Source organism: Euprymna scolopes, chromosome 20, assembly GCF_053919585.1.
Source record: "Euprymna scolopes isolate OS-2025 chromosome 20, ASM5391958v1, whole genome shotgun sequence".
NCBI classification, from domain to species: domain Eukaryota; kingdom Metazoa; phylum Mollusca; class Cephalopoda; order Sepiida; family Sepiolidae; genus Euprymna; species Euprymna scolopes.
In genome coordinates this window covers 22866457-22890951 of record NC_136501.1, presented here as the reverse complement: position 1 = coordinate 22890951, position 24495 = coordinate 22866457, and the positions used below count along the sequence as shown (strand labels likewise).

General features: G+C 34.8%; 1 protein-coding gene across 3 annotated transcripts in view; it reads left to right on the top strand.

Annotated features, from left to right (window-relative positions):
* LOC145241359 (MAM and LDL-receptor class A domain-containing protein 2-like) overlaps window positions 1–24495 on the top strand; it is a 201350-nt gene that overhangs the window by 35694 nt on the left and 141161 nt on the right. For all 3 annotated transcript variants that reach the window (XM_080104232.1, XM_080104233.1, XM_080104234.1), the window contains 6 exons: window positions 2557–2688; window positions 9491–9737; window positions 11407–11501; window positions 17462–17608; window positions 22183–22536; window positions 23122–23277. In XM_080104232.1, the coding sequence (XP_079960358.1) occupies window positions 2557–2688; window positions 9491–9737; window positions 11407–11501; window positions 17462–17608; window positions 22183–22536; window positions 23122–23277 (1131 nt within the window). The remainder of the gene's footprint in view (window positions 1–2556; window positions 2689–9490; window positions 9738–11406; window positions 11502–17461; window positions 17609–22182; window positions 22537–23121; window positions 23278–24495) is intronic.

Here is a 24495-nt window from a genome sequence, read left to right as displayed (position 1 = left end):
GGGGAAATTAGCGCAGACAATTTGTTTTCAAGATATAAATACCTGTTTTATGCAATGTAATTTCTAGTAGTTTGAACTGGCCGCCATTTTTGCTGTTTCAAGAAAATGGTTTAGTGAGCATGCGCAGACGAATTGTAAAGTTAAGTCTACGAAATGCAAACGATTATTCAACGTCATTTAAAGCTAATTCCACACAAAAAGTACTTTCAAGAATTCAAATTCAATGTGAACTGGTTGTAAGGAAGCCATTCTTAACATGAGAAGGTTGAAAATAAGAAAATGCCTTTCGGAATAAACACCACCAACCTCCCCATGTTAAGAACAGCTTTCGAAATAAACCCCCAACCTCCTCATGTTAAGAACAGCTTTCGAAATAAACACCCCCAATCTATCCATGTTAAGAATGGCTTTCGGAATTGCGCTGAAAAAACCCCCCTGAGGGTTTGCCGCTTTCATATGCTGCTGTTCAAACATGGCCGCCAGTGATTTACATTTTACATCGAAAACTATTTGTCTGCGCTAATTTTTCCTGATATTCCTATTCAGGATACTCGAAAACTTATAAAAGTCGATTTATCGAAAAATGTGGAGATGTCTCCAGTTGGCGTAACGGAGCACATTGACCATAAACTCTATTCAGAACAATACGTACTTATAATATTGTTGAAAAAACTCTTTCCAAAATATAAGTATATATTGAGTTGTCTAGTAAACTATTTTTCAGAAAATACGTAATTACAAAGTTGTAAAAGAATCCTTATTGAGAACAATATGTAATTATAGAGTTGTCGAATAAACTATATTCAGAACAATACGTAATTATAGAATTGGCTAATAAACTTTATTCAAAACAATACGTTATTATACAGCTGTCGAATAAACTCCATGCACATAATACGTAATTATAAATTGGTCTTATAAACTCTACCCAGAACAATACGTAATTATAGAGTCGTCTAATAAACCCTTTTTTTAGAACAATACGTAATTACATAGTTGTCTATTAAAATAAATTCAGAACAGTACGTAATGACAGATTATCCGAATAAACTTTAAACAGAACAATACGTACTTATAGAGTTATCAAATAAACTATTAAAAACAATACGTAATTATAGAGTTGTCTAGAAAATATCTATTAAAAACAACACGTAATTATAGAGTTGTCTAAGAAATCTCTATTCAGAAAAGAACGTTATAATAGGGTTGTCTAATAGACTATATTCCGAACAATACGTTATTACAAAGTTGTGGAATAAACTCTATTCACGACAATACATAATCAGAGTTGTCTCGTAAACTCTATTCACGACAATACGTAATTCTAGATTTGTATACATAACTCTATTCAGAACAACACGTAATTGTGGACTTTGCTAGTAAAGTGTATTTAAAACAATACGTAATTATAAAGTTTTCTAATAAACTCTATTCAGAACAATATGAATTTACATAATTATCTAGTCAAGTCTATTCAGAACACTACGTAATTTCAGAGTTGTCTATTCAAGAAAATACGTAATTATAGAGTTGGCTAGTAAACTATGCACAACAATACGTAAGTATAGATTTGTCTAATAAACTCTATTTTAGAACAATACGTTATAACAGAGTATTCTTAAAAATTCTGTTCAGAACGACACGTAATCATTTAGTTGTCTTGTAAACTTTTCTCATGGTAACACGTAATTATAAATATAACCAATAAACACCATTCAGAACAATACGTTGTTTAGTAAACTTTATTCAAAACAATATGTAATTACAGAGTCGTGTTATAAACTTTATTTGGAACAATAAGCAATTATAGATTTTTCAAATCAACTGTACTCGAAACGATACGTTACTATAGAATTATCGAATAAACGAAATTTTGAACAATAACAACTTACAAATTTATCGCATAAACTCTATTAAGCGCAATACGTAATTACAGACTCGTCGATTAAACAACTAAATAACGACAAAAATATGTCGGCGTTTAAAAATAAAAGAACATAGACACATCCTCACTCTAGTTAATAGATTTAGTAGATGGCCTACAGCCATAGCAGCCAAAGACACTTCAGCTGCAACAATAGCCAGAGTTATACTGCAGGATTGGATAGCAATTTTTGGAGTACCTTCAGTAATTACAACAGACAGGGTCTCACAGTTCCAATCAACTCTTTTTGTCGAATTTAATCAATTGTTAGGAACGAAACACATTAAGACAACTGCCTATCACCCTTATGCAAATGGGATGGTAGAAAGATTTCACAGGTAATTGAAAGTTCTCTTGGCTATGTATTTAAACAATGCGGACAAAAATATGTCGGCGTTTAAAAATAAATAATACGAAACCATTAAGATTTTATTAGTGAAAAATGGCAATAATGATTCTTTGTTTGCTATAACTAACATTTCGTTCTTTTTTCTATTAAGCCACATCAAAGCCGGATATTCTGAGTGAAGTTGGCGAACAACTACATCGAAAATCACACTAACACAAAATCGCCTATAATAATTTAAGAAAAGTTTTTTATTTGTGACATAATATGTGACTTTTTCTTTCAGATGTTGATTACTGTAACTTTTATCACACTAATTGTAGTTTTAGTGTAAGCAACACATCCACTTATAAATGGCAACATTCACAAAGAACGTATTATATCTATGAATACGGCAGGACACAAGACAGTGAACCAGGTAAAACTCTTCTTAAATCTCGCTATCATTGTGCATGAATTTTTCACTTTCTTAGCGCGTTTGTCAAAGAGTGCTCAATTAATGAAGAGAGTATATTTATAGCATGTTTATTTATACGAACATTATTGTCTACATATGCGCATACACGTTTCGGTCTTTTCAGAGTCGTTGGCTTTCTGAAAAATGCACTACAGAAAGATATATGCAAATAGGTAGCCAATATTAGTTGTATAAAGAAAAATACTGTATATATGTATCTATGTATGTTTATGTATTATTTCATGTATATATATGAAAATTTATGCATATATTTTCACTGTTTAATGCAAGAGTGCTCAATACTTGAGTAGAAATCGGTAGGAAGTTGTGAAAACATTTATAACAATTAGGTACGCATAAACTATACATATATATATATTTATTTATATATGTATGTATGTATGTATGTATGTATGTATAAGGTGGAATGATAAAAGTGTTGCCTTAAAAACAATACTACAACTTTATTTTAAAACTTTTATTGAAAAAATCAATTCAGGTACTTTGATTATGTAATAGAGTTGACATCTATTCAATGTAGCCACCTTCAACTTCAATCACCGCCTCGACATGGGCCAGGAACTGGGAGCATGCCTTTTTCACAAGCGCTCGCAGGAGCTCGGTGAATACTCAATGGATGCCTGACGAATCCTAGCGTGGATGAAACGCGGAATATTCTGTGTAGCTTAATTGCCATATATATTTTTATAACTTACTACCTAGCTCTACCTATGTATTGAGCACGGTTGAAGCAAATACTTAAAGTTGGCGCATAAAATTATACTTTCGTATATTAATTTATGTCATTAAGTGAAGTAGTCATATATATATTGCAATTAGGAAGGGAAGACTTTTATGATTCATGATTAAAAGTAAACTTGATTATATATATATATATATATATATATATATATATATATATATATATATATATATATATATTCCTTTAATCTTCTCTCCAACAAAAGGGGTAACAGGAGAGGAAAGACAGAGAAATGGAGAGCCAGCGGACCGGTTTCGACCCTCGCTTCTCAAAGCTGTATCGAGGGAATTTTTAAAATATAGAATGAAAAAGCGATTAAAATTGCGTTTTATTCAATTTACGGGGAGAAAAAAAATATATATGTGTGTGTGTGTGTGTATATATATATATATATATATATATGTGTGTGTGTGTGTGTACATATATATATATACATATATATATATATATATATATATATATATATATATAGCCGTGACATTTTGAGGAAGCTAATAAAATATTCATTAAGTTCTAAAACGCAGACTCACATATCAGATTTACCATAGAACACGCTAACACATCCGGACACCTATCATCACTCGATTTCACACTCTACATCACAGAAACAGGTCAAATAAACACCAACTTCTGTTTAAAAATCCGCATGCTGTGACATTTTCGTGAACTATAAGTCGGCACTCCCTCCGCAAGCAAAAATAAGTTATGCTATTAATGAAACAAACCGCATTCGCAACAGATGCAAGAATGAAATGAACATGATCACCTCCATTGAAAAATTCCAACAAATCCTACGGCAAAATGGATACTCCACAAAAATCATACAACACATTAATATATTTAAAAGAAAACAAGCACACACAGTAACTAACACATGCTTTCTTAAAATAACACATTTTAATGATAGGATAACTACAGCCGTACGCAAAGCCATTCAGAAAGAACAAGTAGACATACAACTCACGCACACCAGCCCAACATTAATACAGCACCTATCTAAAACCGAAACTACATCTAAAACCGAAACTACAACTAAAAAACAAACCATGCTCACTATCTAACTGCCCCATAAAAAACACAGGATTATGCGGACGTACATATTCAGTATACCAAATTCAATGTAAAATCTGCAATGAATCATACATCGGAAGCTCAATAAGACCGTTACATATCCGAATTAAGGAGCACAAACATTGGTTTTCTGCAAACATGCGTCTAGAAAACATAATCCAGATAAAAATATAACAGTTAAAATTTTAGCAAATGATAGGAATCAGGGAAACCTCAGATTAAAAGAATCAATACTGATTGAAAAATTAAAACCAGAAATTAATAGTAAAACAGAAAAATCTAACATATTTCTAATTACAAACAAACTAATTACTTCCCTTAGTGATAATTCATACAGCAAAAAAAAAAAAAAATGAAAAATAGAATTAACTCTCTTAACAGCTAACATAATATAAATAAATGAGTAAATAAATAAATATAAGTTTCCCTTTGATTTAAATAGATTTAAAGAAGATTTAGAATTACTTCCCCTTGATCAGAAAATCTATAGATAAGTAAAAAAAAAAAGATAGAATTACCCCCTTAACTGTTAACGTAATTAATTTTGGAGGTGTGTGTGTGTAAATGTGTGTGTGTGTGGGGGGGGGTAAAGTTAAAGTAATAACCCTGTTTAAATATTAAAAAAACGATGTTAAACTTCTTTAAAAAAAAACGGCAAAACCAAAACAAAAAAAAAAAGAAACAAAACTGCGAACAAACGTAAAAGTTCTTTAAGAAAGAAATCGGAAAAACAAAAGAACGTTAAAATTCCATTCCAGTTTTTTTTAATCAACTACCAAACGAAATAAAGCGAGAAAAAAATGACATAAATAACCATTGGGTTCAGTTAAGTCCATTGTACGTTTCACCCAGCGAAGTAATAGGCCTGTTTAAATATTTAAACAAAACAACAAAAGAAAAGATGTTAAACTTCTTTTTTAAAAAAGCACCCCCACCCCCCAAAAAAACTGCGAACAAACGTAAAAGTTCTTTAAGAAAGAAATCGGAAAAACAAAAGAACATTAAAATTCTATTCCAGTTTTTTAATAAACTACAAAACGAAATAAAGCGAAAATAATGGTATAAATAACCCTTCGGTTCGGTTAAGTCCATGGTGCGTTTCACCCAGTAGAAAGCATGGAACGAAAAGGTTAAAACGTTAAAATTCCATTCCAGTTTATTAAGCAGCTACGAAGTAAAGAAAACCCAAACCGGTGTTCCTTCGTAACTGTCCCTTGTGAACGATCCCGCAACGGTATTAGTGGTGGCGGGGGAAGGATGAATTTATTAGAGAGAAAAGATTTTACTGCCTCCATTGATTTTACCCGATTTTGACAGTGAACTCTCAGCAGAAAAAATATAGGAATCTACGATTATCGAGGAAGTGGAGAGGTAATAAGCCTATAAAACACCACAGATATTGTGTTGCAGTTTGTGCATATTACATTTGCATGAAATGTCTTGATTTCTAATCTGATTATGGTCAAAATCAGAGGGGAAAATGAGTTCATTTTATAATAATAATAATAATAATAATAATAATAATAATAATAATAATAGGGATAAATGAAAGAGTAAATAAGGAAACTTTTGTATATATTAATCAAATTGTGAACAAACAAACGAAAAAACAGAATATATATATATATATATATATATATATATATATATATATATATATATATATATATATATATATAAAGACACGTTTGATTAAATACGACAGAGTTTTCTTTCTTCATTATTTTTCTGTTGATTTCCTCGATCTGCCGAGTATTTTTCTTATTCCAGGTGTTAAGCTGTGTATTAGTCTACCGAGTGATTTTTGTCAGCCATCTTGCTTGAGCATTTTCAATCCTTGATCGCCATCAGGAGCAATTGTTTTGTTGTTAAAAAGGCTTTTGTATGGTTGCCTTTTTATATAAAATTAATTTTTTCCGTTTTTATTTATTGGTTAAATTTTATTTAGTTATTTTGATTTAAATCGTCTGTTAGGGAAGGAAGGATAAAGAAGTGTGTAGTGAAAAAGAAAATCCGCTCCGCAACTTAATACTGAATTTACCAACTGAAACGAGAAAAAATGCTCGGCAAAGTGAAATTGTCTGTCTACGTGTGTCTGTGTCTGTGCGTGTACATTTCCCTACCAAATAACTCTGTCAATTTTCAGTCTGAAGACTCGACATTTCACATAAGAGTATTGAGATTTGGAAAAATCCTTTTAATCGGTTTTCGGTCAGAAATTTGGCTGTCAAGAGGTCAAAGTTCAACGATTTGTCATTTGAAAACTCTATCAATATCCTCCGCAAATTTTGGGTCTAAACACTTGAAATTTTAAATGCAGGTTCCTTGCATATGGATCAAACGTTGTACTTTGATTTGAGCCCCAAAAATAAATGTAAAGGGACCAAAATTGGGGTCAAAGTTTTAAAAAAAATGACATCTGCGGTCTCTACTAAATTACTCAGCCAATTTCTGGTCCAAACATTGAAAGGGTATTCAGAGATTTGACCCTTGCGGTGTCTAGCAAATTATCCAGCCAATTTTAGGTCTAAACATTTTAAATTTTACATAATGGGTATGCAGACATGCGGCAAGCATTTTAATCAGTTTTGGGGTGAAAATTTGGCTGCCAAAATGTCAATGTTGAAGGAGTTGACCTTTGAAGATTCTACTAAATTTCTCCGCCAAGTTTTGATCTAAACACTTGAAATTTTAGATGTAGGTAACTTGGACACGAGTAAAACTTTTTATTTTGATTTCAGACCAAAACAATAAATATTAAGGGGTTAAAATTGAGGTCAAATTTAAAAATAATTTGCCTCTGCAGTCTCTACTAAATTACTCAGATACGAGGGGTGTGCAATAAGTAATGCCCCTGACCCACTTCCAGTTGTCTGATCTAGCTGAAATTTTGCATGTGCAATGATTTATATCTCTACCGGTTATGAGGCAAATTACAGCTCTGAACTAATTGTGGTTTCTGTTTTACAAGTGTCTGAACTGGGTCACGTGTGAAATGGAGAACTGTTGAATGTCGAGCAGTGGGACTTTTGATGAAATGAAAGAAACTTATAGTGATAATGCCCCATCATATGACCTTGTAAAACGCTGGCATCGTGAATTCAAACATGGCTGGAAGTCTGTGGAAACAGCTCGCAGACCTGGTCGCCCCCCTTCTGCCATTGATGATGCATCTGTCCGTCAAGTTGAGGCTGCCATTTTGGAAGATCGGCGCATTACTATTCGCCAAATAGCCCAAGATGTTAAGATTAGTACAGGGTCTGTGGAAACTATTATTCATGACCATTTGCATATGCATAAGGTGTCTGCCAGATGGATTCCCAGGTTGCTCACGCCATTCCAGAAGCGAGAACTCTCCTGACCTTTCACCCTCTGACTTTCACATCTTCCTAGCTATGAAATTGTTTTTGAAAGGAAAGTGTTTCCCAGATGCTGCTGCCTTGATTTCTGAAGTCACCTCGTTGGAGGACCAACCTGAGGTGTTCTACAAAAACGGTCTCCAGAGCTGCATCAAACGATAGGAGAAATGCATAACTCTGGGTGGTTCCTAGGTAGAGAAAGACTAATAACTGTGCCAAGTTTCGTTGCTCTACTGCTATGGGAAGTAGATCAGGGGCATTATTTATTGCACGCTCCTCGTAATTTTTGGTCTAAACATTTGAAAACTTACATAAAGTGTATTCACACGTAGGTCAAGTTATGAACAGTACATAAGGTCCGAGCAAAGTGTGTGTGCGTGTGCGTGTGTGTGTGTGTGTGTGTGTGTGTATTATATCTATAAAAGTGAAATTGTCTGTCTGTGTGACTGTGTGTACATTTCCCTATCAAAATACTCTGTCAATTTTCAGTCTACAGACTCGAGATTTGAAATAATGGGTATTGAGATTTGGGAAAATCTTTTTAATTGGTTTTTGGCCAGAAATTTTGCTGTCAACTTGTCAAAGTTCAACCATTTGATCTTTAAAACTCTACTAAACTCCTCTGCCAATTTTGGATCTAAACACTTGAAATTTTAGATGTAGGTTACTTGGACTTGGATTAAACTTCTTAATTTGATTTGAGCCCCAAGAAATAAATTTTAAGGAGTCAAAATTGGGATCAAAGTTCAAAATAAAATTTGACTTCTGCGGTCTCTACCGAATTCTAGTCCAAACATTTGAAATTTTACATAAAGTGTATTCAGACATAGGGCAAGCTTTTTAATCGGTTTTTGGTCGAAAATTTTGCTGCCAAGAAGTCAAAGTTCAAAAGATTTTACTTTTGCGGTCTCTAGCAAACTATTAAGCCAATTTTGGGTCTAAAGATTTGGAATTTTACATAAAGGGTATTTAGACATGCAGGAAGCTTTTTAATCAATTTTGGGGTGAAAATTTGGCTGCCAAGAGGTCAAAATTGAAAGAGGTTATCTTTGCAGACTCTCCCAAACTCATCCGCCAATTTTGGGCCCAAACACTTGAAATTATAGATGTAGGTTATCTGGACATGAGTCAAACTTTTTAATATATATATATATATATATATATATATATATATATATATATATATATATATATATATATATATGCACATAAAGTTATGAACAGTACATAGGGCTCGAGCAAAGCCGGGCTGAACTGCTAGTATATATATATATATATATATATATATATATATATATATATATATATATATATATATATATATATATATAGTAAAGGGTAATGTTGTTTGAACGATTTTCTCCCCTTGCTCCGAATCGAACTGAAAAACAAAGCTTAAAATAAAATGTGCTAAAAATATTGCTCGACGTATGTCTATAATTCAATGGATTATTTCAAATGTATCTATCGTATGTGTATATTGTATTGTATATGTGTGTGTGTATATTGTATTGTATATGTATGTGTATATTGTCTTTTATATGTGTGTGTATATTGTTCTTTGTTAAAGGTTACTTTATGTATGCTGATTCACACCAAGGCCGACCTGGTGACAAAACGGAATTATCAAATAAAACTGGCATGGATATTGACAACGGTAGCGTCAGTTTCAGTTATTACCGGCGAGGTGACCGTTTTCAAGTGTTAAATGTTTTCATTGGAGCCGGGAATAAAGGTAAACTTGTCTGGTCTAAAGCTGGCGAAAGAGACAAAACCGGATGGCATGACGCTTGCTTGGCGATTAAAGAACCAATCAAGTAAGACACCAAATTTATCGATCAAAATGTTCAAAGAAAATTTTTAATTTTCAAAAGTTACTCTTTTTTATGACGTTTCTGAATTTTTGAGATGAGGATCGATTATCCATATCATTTGGATTCATCGGACTACTGTTCTCATCTTGAGTGTGATTTTCACAACGTTTCGGTCGATGTAACCTTCTTCAGGTATATCTTGTCGAAGTTGGGAATTCGGTTGGAATTTCAACAGAATCCTTTTTTTACTTCACGTGGTTAGCATGCTCTTGTCCCGTCAACCATGACTGGATAGAGTAATCACTAGGTCTATGACAACAGAATATTCTCATTGTTTTGACTCTCGAGTATATATGCGATACAGTTAAGCACAGTTAATAAATCGAGAACCACATAACTCTATATAAAAGCATATGATATTAACGGATACACATTCAAGAGGCAAAACAAGGAAAAGAATATTTTGTTGTCATAGTCCTAGTAATAAATAAGTAGACGTAGTATATAATTTAATACGATATGGGAACCGTTAATTATAAATAATGGATAATATATACAGTAATAAGTAAAAACAATAATATATATATATATATATATATATATATATATATATATATATATATATATATGTATATATATATAGTAATAATAATTAGTAATAAATAGTAATTAGTAATAAATAGTGATATTTACAACTAGAAATAGAAATAGGTTTAAGGTCACTTATCAGAATTGTTCGCAAGAGCCCATGGCGCAGTGGTTAGAGTACTTGGAAAAATCAATTGTAAAAGTGATATTCTCCTGAAGGTTGAAAGTTCAATCCTGAGTGTGGGCGACTGAAAAAAAACAAAAAAAAAAAACAATTGCGAATTACTTAGGATCTTTATCCAGTCATGGCTAACGGAACGAAAACACGCCACCCCCGTGTAAAGGTTCCGTTCGAAATTTCATCCAAATTTCTGAGATCGACAAGATATATCTGAAGAAGGTCGGAGGTTACATCGACCGAAACGTTGTGGAAATCACACTCAAGATGAGAACAGTAATCCAATTTATCAAAATAATACAGATTATTATTTTTTTTAAAATGTATTTTTGATAAGTTTTGGAATTTGTTGCATGCTAATTCTCCTAGCGTTTCGCTTCACTCGCGATCCACCGTTGGGTAGTTTCCGAGAAAATCCAACCTTGATCGCCATTCGGGGCCCTTGGCGCAGTGGATAGAAGCTTTGAATCTCTACGGTTCAAGTGATTATTGTCTGAAGATAACGATTTTAATTCTACTTAAAGCAGGCCAGAGGATTAATTGGCCAAAATGTGGTGAAACAACAACAACTATGGAAGGCAGTAATTACTGAGGATACAGTTAAGGAACTCAGCATTCCTATCTCATCGCGGCTAACCACCTGACGAAGGCCAGAAGAATAGTTAGCCGAAACGTCGTAAAACAACAACTATGAAGATGAGAAAAACAGTCCACAAATAAATAAATAAATAAATAAATATCAAAGGTTTATGTTAGCAAGAGGTTAGAAATAATGAATACTCAATTAAGTATCCTAGTAATACTATATTTGTTGTAGTTATCATATAATCGCACTTTCATTATTAAAACCAAATATCATTCTATTATAATATTTAATTATTTATATTATTATTTTATTTATTTCAGGGATTTGGTCATTACGTTCGAAGCAGTTCGTGGCGAAAATGCGACTGATGTTGTTGCTATAGATGATGTTGGTATCTCAACGAAACTATGCGAACGTAAGAGAGCTCACAGTTTATTTTATGATATCGAGACCTAAATACATTATAGTTGCGCGTTCACCGCATTAACTGTCAAAATATAAACATTGTTATTGAATAGCCGGATTCTTACTAACGAAGTAATAGAGCTGCTGTTGCCTTGTTGAATGTGTATATAATTTATATAATACATACATCTGACTATTCTTTTCTCAAAATCAACACGAAGACGAATTTCAAAGTATAAGTTTTATTTACAATTAAGCTTCTAGTTCATTGACAGAGAGAGAGAGAGAGAGAGAGAGAGAGAGAGAGAGAGAGAGATAGTGTGTGTGTGTGTGTGAGAGAGAATGAGAGAGAGAGAGAGACTTTAGTTGTGTGGGTGGGTTGGTTGGTGAGTGGCTTGCCGACAGAGAGATATCAAGATGTCAATTATGCACGCCGCTGCCCGCCAGCTTGCTTCTTTTTTCTGTTGTTTATTTTTCTCTTATATATATATATATATATATATATATATATATATATATATATATATATATATATATATATACCCAAATCGACATTCCTGGAATTGTAAACATCAAGATATTACATTCTATTTTTCTATTTTGCATTGCGCAATTCATAACTTCTGACCTTGGAATATAAACAGTTCTTTGTTTTCATTTAATTAAAATTTCGGGGCACACAAACATGTAGATCAACTCCATCTGGAATGTGCGTGTGCGTATACCCCTGCTTTCAAATGTAAGTCACAACGTCTCTATATCCAACACTGTGAATGTCAAAGTATATATTTACCAGATGATTTACACGGAATATAATTTATAGGGCAAGAGTATGTGTTCACGAAAATATTTAAATGGCAAATAAACCTTTATTTGTTCTTAATTATCTGACTTGGCGGATTCACAAAGCAACATTTTTTTTTTATTTCAAAATGGATTGATTAAACGAAAGGCATCCGTTTTTCAGTTGAAAAAAAGTGAAGGAAGAATGTAAAATTATAAAGATGTGAGAGAGAAGATCAGAGAAAATATAACGGGACATTTATTTCTCGTTCAAGTCTCAAGGGTTTTATTAACTCGATCCCACGTTATAATTTAATGAGAGTAGAAAATCGATTTTAAGCTTACTTTCGGCAGCCGCGTAATTCTCGCGACCCTTTTTTATTACATTTTCACCCCAAACAAGGCACATTGCCACTTTGATGTAGGGGGCTACTATCAGGGGCATAAGCTACAGGGATATTATGTAGGGAGTTGGGCAGCAAGATGTCGGTTCACGTTACACTTGAACTTCTGCATATCAGTACAGTTGGGGAAGCAGGGGCCCGGAAGGGAATTCTAAAGTCTAGCGGTTCTGGGGAAGAAACATCTAGGAATCTCTACTGTGAAGGGGCGGGATTTAGCTGCTTTTCGGGTTTGTCGGTGGTATTTACGTCAAGGGAGTACAAGTGCTTGCAGTTCGTTGGACCATTTACTTGTAAAACAGGCAGAGGATGCAAAATTTCGTCGATGGGACAGAGGTTGAAGCTTAGATGACAGTTCAGGACGTATCAGGTTGACGGCTCTTTCTGGAACCTTGTCTAGGAGCGAGAGACTAGTAGCAGATGCACCAGCCCAAATATGACAACAACTTATTTCAGTTATACATGACACTCTTTGGAGTTTGAAGGTCCAAGCTTTAGTGAGGGCGAAACGAAGTATACACTTTCGAATTACTTAAGACTTCAGCTTGGTCATGGCTGATAGTGGGAGAGCATGCTAGCCCATGAATTGAATAAAGAGCTTCGTGTGGATTCCTGAATTCGACAGAAAGATTTCTGAGTTCGATAAGATACACCTGAAGAAGATCGGAGATTACATCGGTCGAAACGTTGTGATCATAACATTCAATAACTACTGTTCTCATCCCACCGCCTCTGTGGTACCAGTCTTCAAGAATTCTGGTGAAAGAACTGACCCACTAAATTATCGCCCCATTAGCCTCCTCCCGCTTTTCGCCAAAATATTTGAGTCCTTAGTTAATCAAGCCCTAGTCCAGCACCTAACAGCTGCTAAACTCCTGACTGACAAACAATATGGATTCAGGCAAGCCCGTTCAACAGCAGATATCTTAAGTGTAGTTTCTGAACGTATATACCGTTCATTGGACAAAACAGGGGAGGGTAGAGCGGTGGCCCTTGATATATCTAAGGCTTTTGACAGGGTATAGCACGATGGTTTTCTAAGGAAAATTATATCATATGGAATCACTGGAAGAATTCATAATGTAATTAAATCCTTCTTAAGTAATAGAAAAATCAAAGTTGTCTTCGACGGTCGTACATCTAAACAATATGACATAAATGCGGGAGTACCTCAGGGGTCTATCCTTGGACCTCTATTATTCCTGATATTCATAAATGACCTGCCTGATAAAATTGTTTCGGAGATAGGTATATTTGCCGATGACACCACTCTCTATAACAGATATGAGGGGAAAACAAATGAACACATATCCAAGGAAATGGCAGAAACACTAGAGGACGACCTCAAATCTGTAGTGGAATGGGGACAAAAATGGTTGGTCACATTCAATGCTGCTAAGACTAAGCTTGTTTCCTTCAATAACCACAAGAAACCTTCTCTACCACCAATAGCAATGGCCAAGAACACATTGCCTGAAAGTACTTCTTTTTACCTCCTCGGCCTAACGTTTACAGGGAATATGAACTGGAATAGATACATTGAGAGCATTGCCAAGGCTGCTGCAAGGAAGGTTGGCTCCCTCTACCGTGCTAGAAAACTACTTACGCCTGACAGTATCCTATACCTCTATAAGGCAACCATTCGCCCATGTATGGAGTACTGTTGTCACATCTGGGCTGGTACATCTGCTGCTTGTCTCTCGCTTCTGGACAGGGTTCAAAAGAGAGTCGCAAACCTGATAGGTCCTGAACTGTCATCTAGGCTTCAGCCTCTGTCCCATCGACGAGATGTTGCATCCCTCTGCCTGTTCTACAAATACTTTAATGGTGAATGCTCTGACGAACTGCAAACACTTGTACCTCCCCGACGTAACTACCCCCGACAAACCCGACAAGCTACTAAGTCTCATCCCTTTACAGTAGAGATCCCTAAGTGCAAGAAAGCCTTTTACTCCAATAGTTTCTTCCGGGATTCTGCTTTCCCAACTGCACTAATATGCAAAAGTTCAAGTGTAATGTTAACAAACATCTTTCTACTCATCTCCCTTCATAATGACCCCGCTAATTAAGTCCCTGATAGTAGCCCCCTGCTTCAAAGTGGCACTGTGCTTTGTTGCGGGTGAAAATTGAAAAAAAAAATCTTGAGTGTCATTTTCACAACGTTTCAATCGATGTAACCTCCGACCTTATATTGAATGATGATCATGTGTTAAATTCAATACTAGGTCTATATATAATAGACCTAGTATTGAATTTAACACATGGAAACCGTTAATTATAAATAATAATAATAATAATAATAATAATAATAATAATAATAATAATAATAATAATATATATATATATATTATTAATATATATATATATACATATTATTATTATTATTATTATTATTATTATTATCATTATTATTATTATTACCTACTTATTGCTATATATATATATATATATATATATATATATATATATAGCAAGAAGTAGGTAATAATAATAATAATAATAATAATAATAATAATAATAATAATAATAATAATAATAATAATAATTCTGATTTCGTTTATGAACGTCTCTCTGGAAAGGGATGAGATTCATTTCCAGAGGATTTCCCTTAATCCCGGCTTCAAAAAAAATAAATAAAATAAAATAAAAAAATAATAATAATATACAGTGCTATATAGTAATAAGTAGATATTTATATCTTGAAATAAAAATATGTTTAAGCCTCCTGAAATTCGTACTAGAATTGTCTGCAAGGATCCATGGCACAGTGGTTAGAGTATTTGGAAAATTTCAGTTGTAAAGCGATATTCTTCTAAAGGTTGAAGGTTCAATTCTCAGTGTGGGCGATCGAAATTACTTAGGACCTCTATCCATTCGTAGCTGACGGAACGAGAGCATGCTACTCCTGCGAAGTAAATAAAGGATTTCATTCGAAATTTTGTAAAGATTCCCGAGTTCGACAGAAAGATTTCCGAGTTCGACAAGGTACACCGGAAGAAGATCGGTGATTACATGGACCAACACGTTGTTAAAGATGAGAACACATAAGATCCGAAGCATCCAAATAATAGGAAGAAATAACGATGTTTGTTTAAATTTGCAAAACCAAATTTATGATACATTTAAATTTCTTAAAAAAATATTTCGGCTCTAGACGCACGCTACGAGAATCCTATACTAGTGTCCCGATCACACATGAATTGTATTATGACCTTATAAAATTATATAGCAATAATCTTTGAAATACTTAAATGAAATCTTGTTAGATTGCTAGCTGCCGGAAAACGCCGGAAATAATAATTGAAGATTATTATGAATTTATGAATTCATAATAATCGATGATTATTATTAATTAAGAAATTGTATTTCGTAAATGATATTTTAGGAATGTTGAAATCTTAGTTGTTATTGTTATTGGAGTTGAAGTCAGGGATGTTGTTTATAGTTAAAATTGAGGTTAGCAAAATAATTCTGTAAGGAATTCGAAAATCTATGGACCAAGTCAGCTGGCAACAACGTGAATCTATATTCACATGTTTGCGAGCGTGATGAGTGACGTCATTATAGAGTTAAGTTTTGGAGTTGAGATCGGAGAATGGAAGATAGAGGATCGGCTTCGAGGCGCTGGAGGCGGCGTCAAGGGAAATCTTAATGATGTAGTAACGTGGCATTTGTGGTTCTAAAAATGTCTTCCAGCCGTGAATAATAAAGGTATGTGTGTTCGTGATCAAATCTGATCTTCGTGTTTATCTTTTAAACCCAGGTACGTAATTTTGTGTTCTCATCACCAACACAACGAACATTGTCCTCCCCTCATATATGTGCTCCCCATCATAAGCACCCACTCTTAAGGATATAATGTCAAGACACAAACAGCCTTCATCCAACATATACACGCATATTGGTCCTATACATTATCTTGGCTTAATCTTCCATGCTCCTCCTTCCACGTAACATCTTGCCCCCCCCCTCATGTGCTTCCCGTATATATAACCGTTTGCTGCCGTTTCAAACCCCTTTATATTACATATCCCCGTTTTGATATATAACCGCTATCCAATAATCTTCCCGCTTCTCGTAAAATCGGTTATCTATCGCTTTAAACACTTTCTCGCACATGAGACATTTCTCTTTTTCTTCAAATTAACTATCAGACCATGTATGTAGTACTGTTATCATACTTGGGTTGGTGAATCCATGCCCCATTTAAGAGAGGGGGACTTGATAAATGCAGACACGTAACTGTAATCTTACTGACCCTTTTTTTTCGTCTTCTCTGCAACCCCTCTCTCTCTCTCTCACAGACGTGATGTCGTTAGTCTCAATCTTTTAAAGAAATACTCTTATGGCATGTGTTCTTCAGAATTGTTTGATCCTTTGCTACAGCTCGTTTGACTCAATTGGTCTTCATCAATTCGCTGTTTTGATGCATATTCGTAATAAAGTTTCCACTAGCTTCTTTTGCAAGAACTGCAACATTGTGGAACTCTCTCCCTGCTCCCTGTTTTCCTACTACCTACAGCCTTGGTCTTTTCAGAACTAAGATCAATAGGCATCTACTGTCTTTGCAATAATCATCATTTGTTCTTCTTAACTTCTTACATCAAGTGGCTTCACGCCCTGTATCGAGCAATTTTCATAAAACAAAACAAAAAAAAACAACAAATTTGTTGATAAGTATTTTTGTTCTGCTTGTTTTATGATTTCATTAATATTAATTAATTAATTAATTAATTTATATATTATTTGTTTAATTGACGAATCTTTTATTATTTTCTTATTTCAGCTGAAAACGTTTCCTGCTCTTTTGACCGTTCCGCTTGTGGATACAAGGTGATCCCCAGTAACGTGCCGGGTTCGCCTCTAAATTGGTTCTTCACTTTGCCTTCCTACCATGGACCTTTGACCGACCACACGACTAATTCAAATACCGGTGCGTATCGCTAATGAAATTACGCACAAAATTATATGAGCGTTTGCGAGTTTACTTTCGAGCCATGCGCTGCGCTGAAACGGTGATTGAGTTTGTTGGGCGTATGTCGATGTCATTAGCCAATAAGAGAACAATTAGGTTGAAAAATAATATTTCTTTTTAAATGTGACTCATTTTTTTTAAAATATATTTTAATGTGATCCATAGTTTTAAGACACCAAGCAAGCAAGATTCGCCGCATTTTAGTTTCTTCTAAAGTAATATATAAATTCATGTACCCATTTGAGGAATGTCTTCCCAATAAGCAAACCGAGAATACATATAGTACCTATATTGGCCAAACGACAACAACTCTTTCCAGATGTCTCACATATTTATACGAAACTAGTGCAATTCAATGCCACATTATAACATAGTTCGTGTGAGTGCGCGGAAGGTAGCAGCAGCAGCGAAGGATGGCCAGCATGCGAAGAGATTAGCAGTAGCAGAAAATCACGCATATGCAAATTAGGAAGTGTGCGCGAGAAGAGGAAGGAATAAAAAGGAGAAAAATGCAACACGTTTTCGGAGAGAAAGAAAGTCGACGTCAAAGTAAATGGATGTCTAAAGCGCAGGCGAGAAATGGCCGGCTGATGCCAGTGTGAGGTGAGAGAGAAAAAAAAACGACGTTGAAGGAAATGGACGTGTGAAGTCGCAAATGAGAATTGGCCGGCTGTGCCCGGCGTGCGATGGGAAGAAGGGGAAACGCGGATCAGGTTAAAATGGACATGTGGCAGCGAGATACTTTTTTTTACGTGGTGTCGAAAATAACGGTCATAACAAACTTTTGTTGAGAAAAAAAAAAATGCCGACTCGGATAATTTATTTATTTGTTTTATTTGTTTGCCCATTTGCGACATAACGGCTACATTACATGTTCTCGCACAACAAAACACTAAACTCAGTCGAAATAAGAAATAACAACAACAACAAATACTAAAATCTAATATATAAAAGGCTATATGTCAGTGTGTATGTCTCTATATTTTCAAACTCCGTCTCTTCCGAATCTAAAAGTCGCAGGAACCTCAAATGATTAGATTTTTTACAGACCGTTCTTTTATGGTTCTTTAGTTAAAATAACATTTAAGAGGTGAAAAAGGGGTCAAAATTGAAACAATCGTTATACATTTTGTACACTCATCTTAGTTAATTTTTAATCAGTTCATATGGATGTCACGTTGGTACAGCGGTAACGTCACCAGCTTTGAATGCTACAGTTTTGCTTTCGGTTTCGATTCTAGCTGATGGCACCCAAGACTTTTTTTTTTTTTTTTTTTTTACTTTTGAAATCACGACGAAATTTGAACAAATTAAAATATCATATTTAAGCGTATTTTACGACGGGGCAATTCTAGTCCCCCGGCTAGTTATGTATAAGACATAACTGTATGCACAAAGTACAATTACTTGAAACAATACTTATTAAAAATACAAAACAATATCAACAAAATATCATTAAATACTGAGACTAGTATATAAAACAGATTTCACAATTGAAAACAGTATTTTTACAAGGGAGTCATTACTTATGAAGGCATGAAGGCTACTTGAGGATAAGGGTTAATGGGTGTAAGTTGGTAGTAATGATATAGATACAGTAGGATTTCGATCAGAGAGAAATGATTTAATAACTGAGAAGTCATTTCCTGCCATTTTCAGCTTTTTTTTTCTATGGAAAAACACACACACACACACAAACACACACACACACACACACACACACACACAAATCACTTACCATAATTGGATCTTGTAACCCTTTTCTGCATCGACATGGCCGAGAACTAGTCTGTTTCCGACTCTGTAAGGAGCCTAATTTCTTTTAAAATGCCTGACTTCAACGCACAAAAACCACATATATGGTTTTTTCAAACGGGGGCTATTTTTGCTAATAGGAAAATCACTTCCTCAGTCCAAAAGTACATCATGTGTTGAAATTCTGAGCCGGCCTAACTTTTTCAGGGAGAGTCACATGCACAGGCGCACCACGAGTTGTGATGTCGCACGTGATGCATGTCGTCTTTTCTGCAGGGAAAACGGTTGGGTAAGCTCAGGAAATTCGGTTTAACAGGTCTGCAAACACTGCATTTGATGGACTTGACGTGCAGATGCTTGGTGTTTCGCAGGAAAGTATACCGCAGTGGGCAGAAAGAGAAGACTTCGTATGAACAACTTCTTCTTGGATCGACGAAAAGTTGAAAGTGAAAAAAAGAAATCAACACATGATGGATCTCGGCATCATATGGCCCTCAAGCAGCCCATGGTTATCTCCACTTCACATGGTACTCAAGAAATCGGAGAGAGACTGGAGACCCTGCAGAGACTACCAAGCTCTCAATGTAGCAACTGTTGCCGATTCAGCACCTGCACGATTTTTCTGCATCCTTATCCCGCTCTACAGTTTGTTTGTTTTTTTCGCATCAACTTGGTCCGTGCATATAATCAAATTCTCGTCGCCGAGAAATTCCTCACAGGAAGAACACTTAAACCACGTAACTGAAGTTTTCCAACGTTTACAATCCTATGAATTAAAAATCAATGTTGTGAAGTGCGACTTCAGTGTCAGTTCCCTTGATTTCCTTGCACACCGGATCGACAAGTCTGGACTAACAACTTTGTCTTCAAAAATGCAAGCAGTTCAAGATTTTCCTGTATCCACCTCCTTGCGTCAGTTACGTCGTTAGATTGGAACTTGTGAACTACTACTACCGGCAGTTGATTCCCAACTGTTCACATCACTGATACCCTCCGTAAGCTCTTTCTTTCGACAGATGCTTCTGGTGTAGCTGTTGGTGCCGTAGTAAACCAGGTCGTAAACGGTCAAACACAACCACTTTCTTTTTTTGAGCACTCCTCAGCGTAAATACATCGTTCCGGTCGAGAATTACTCGCCATGTACTTTGCAGTTAAACATATCTCTTTCATGTTGAAAGCGAGACAATTCACTATTTTCACCGACCACAAAACACTGATAGCTTCCCTTACATCTTCCATTCATGGTAAACTCACAGCCAGAGAACTTCAACAGATGGATTTTCTGACGCAATATTCTGCCGACATACATCCAATATTTACCAGCCAAATCGAATATTGTAGCTGACACCCTTTCTTACTTTTGTGATCTCAGCAGTCTTGAGAAACCTATGTCGACTTCAACCATTCCGCTGAAAAAGTCTCTGATCCTATTCTCGGACAAGCTAATCTGGTGCGATATGTCTGTTGCACATCCAAGACCATACTTGCCTCTTTCTTGTCGAAATAAAATCTTTCGTCACTTTCATATATATATATATATATATATATATATATATATATATATATATATATATATATATATATATATATGCATATATATGCATATATATATGCATATATATATATAGATATACGCATATATATGCATGCATATATATGCATATATATATGCATATATATATATATATATATATATATATATATATATATATATATAATTGTGACGTAACCATCCCAAAGAGCGGTAGGGCTACTCATTTGGGGAAGGTTGAGACTCCCGAAACTCTGGAGAATGCCGGGCAACTATGCTTGTGTTATTTGTTAGACATTATTGTATGCCCGGGTAGCGGCGGCCGACTTTGCTGAAAGGAAATTAGGTTATGAATTTTATTATTTTCTTATAAAACCGACATATAAATCTGATTGTTTGTTGAAAGTGACAATTTGATGTCATTTTGAGAAACATAACGAAATATAATTTCGTTTCTGAGGCCAGGCGAGGGGTCACGAGGTTAACCTCTCCCGATCGTGAGAACCACAACTGCAAGCGTTCGCAGGTTCGCAGATTCGTAGGTGCATGCAGAGAATCGGGTATCCCCTGGGATTACGTACTTACCGGCGATTGGCCTAGAGAGCAACCTACGATACCCCAATACCTCTTTACATAAGTGAATCCTCGCGCCAAAAATCAGTTAGTTGAAGCAGAGTTCTGAGCGAATCTAATCCTAATCGAAGAGCCGTCGCCACCCTCTCTTCCCGTCCATCACCTTCGCCAAAAAACTGAGAGTAACTAAATCTAATTGGAACTCAATAGTGTTTATTAAAAATCAACCACGGAACGATTGTATATGAGTGTATATCATATTTTGTATATCTAACTTGAATTAACCAAGTAGAATAGAGATATCTGAGTCTGTCTTTCTTTTCCGTACATGAAAATATATTTACTATTGACAGCGACATATCAACCCAAAGGTGAAATCGACACCCACCAACCCGATTAACGAGTCCTACTGCGCCGAGAGATCTTGCAAAGAATTCCCTGCAAGAACGAGCACGACACGTATGTGACAAGGGATACCTATTTAAAGATCATTTAGGGTTCACATCTGTTGCCGGTGACCCAGAAAGGTCATATAATCACTTTGCATTAATTTTCCACTCTCTAACATTCGTTTCTTCTTCTTCACCTGTAGATAGATACGTCTTTTTCACAATTCGTGAATATGTAACTTTCTTTTCATTCAAATTGATTTTAATTCTTGTCTATTTTGCAGGTGGTTTTATGGCTGTATTCAATCATCACCTCGAAGGAGTCAGAACCTCGCTTGTCTCCCCTCTGACCAACATTAGCTCAAAAGGTGACAAAGTAGAATTCTATTACTATTTGTCCGGATCAGATCCCGGTGAATTGCAAATGATTTTCCTTTACACCGATCAGCAAACTGCTTTCAAGCGGAAACTAATTCTCTGGCAAGAATACGGAAATCATGGCACCGGTTGGAACTACGCATGTGTCAATTTACCTTCGAATCAGACTGGAAACATTATGTTTACTGCGATTGTGGGAACAAGAAAGAAACTGAACATCGCCATTGACGATATTTCCGTTTCCCAGGGACAATGCAAAAGTAAGAATTATCATTTCTATTATCGTTTTTGTTGTTTTTGTTGTTATTCACAAGAAGTTTTCACATGGCCATCATCAAAGATATCTCTGAGAACAACCTGTGGTGTTCTCTGGAGTTTGAGTGACAACAAGTCTCCCTAGCTTTCCAGTAGTCTCTACCTCTATTGTTAACATTTGCTTTTTAATATGCGTTATCGCAACAGCCGTATATCATCGATTTCTTGCTGGCAACGAGCAAGCCTCCAAGGGAGGTCTGGTTAGTGCTTTCTCTCCTCGGTATTTCCATCTTCATTAACCCTTCACGACTATTTAGTGTGATGCCAGATTTCTTCTTCTTCTTCTTCTTCTTCTTCTTCTTCTTCTTCTTCTTCTTTTTCTTCTTCTTCACATTTTGTGTTTGGCTGTTGGTATTGCCGATTTTATACTGATAGGCGGATCCAGCCCAAAATAAATATTATTGTCGTTTTTTGTCTCCGGTTAAGCGATGTATTTTTTAAATTGGTTTCACATCTCATATTTAAAACACGTTACGATGTTTTATTGTAATCGTGATGTCATTTGTTTTGTTTCCCTCTAAATTTGACAGAAACATGGAAGATACTTTGCACGTTCAGCTATCCTCAACTTTGTAATTTTACAATCGATTATTCAAATAATAAAAAATACGTTTGGAAATTGCACAATGGGTCGACTCCGACGATTGGCACAGGACCTGATATGGATTCTTCGAAAACGAAAACTGGTGAGTAGGTTACGTGTTTATCAGACTTTTAGTAAAAATAATATATTAATTAAAAATAACATATTAATTGAAAATAATATATTAATTAAAAATAACATATTAAGTAAATATTGAGATAAAATTTTAATGAAATTTTCATCCTTTTTTTTTTTTTTGCTTGTTATTTTGAAAATTGTATTTGTTTGGCAAAATTTATTGATCAAAGAATAGACTGCAAAAATTATTTAAGTAATTCTAGCGAGATGGGGAGTAAATTGTTGATTTTCAAAGTTGGTAAGATGCTTAAATAAAGAAGGCACCCGAGACTGGGATTAAAAAATAATAATAATTTTATTAAATAAATACATAAAATGTTTTGAAAAACGAATTGTATTTTGTGACAACTATTAAACAAGGTAATTTAACGTTCAAATAGACGACCTCATTCGAATGCACCGAATTCAAAAGGAAGTAGGTACTACTGCATTTTAAATCCTGTTTTTCGCCGAGTTTCGGATTATACCGAGCGAACAGATGAATATAAATAAATACAAAAAAAGAAAAAAATTAAACCACCTATCGTGAAAATTTCATGAAGTTTACTGTTTTATTTATTTATATTTTTGTAAACTGTGTTTTTTTTTTGTGTGTAAAAAGTTTTTTGAGTTAATAAACAATTATTTTTTTAGTTTTAAGTGACAAAGAATAAATATTTGGGGGGGGATATATACATTTTTCGTAAAACGTTTTTTCAAAGAAGAGGTGTATTTTTTTAGTATTTCTAACAATTTTAGAGATTTTTTTGTTGTTTTTTTGTTTGAGATTGTGTTTTTTTAAAACCAATTTTTTTCTAGTTAGCCAGTAAGATGAAGAAAAAAAACGCGCATTGAATTCATCATGCATTCAACTCTTTACTGATTAAGTTGTTGGCTGGTAACGGAATGCCAGGATTGCATTGAGGTGACATAACGAAGAAAACATAAAATGAATTCCTTTATCAGAGTTTCTTGATCCATTCCTTCCCCCAACTGTATGTAGACCTTCAATAATAAAATGATTCAAAGCAGAACTTGTGTACCCAGTCGTCATGTTGACGAATTCCTATTTTGGTTACAGGCACCGCCAAAACTGAGAAGGGGGGCAGGTAAGTACTTTTTGACGGACCGTCTTTTTAAAAATCTACCAAAAATCAAGTAATTATCCAATCAATACGAAATTTTCAGAGATTATTAAGAGAAG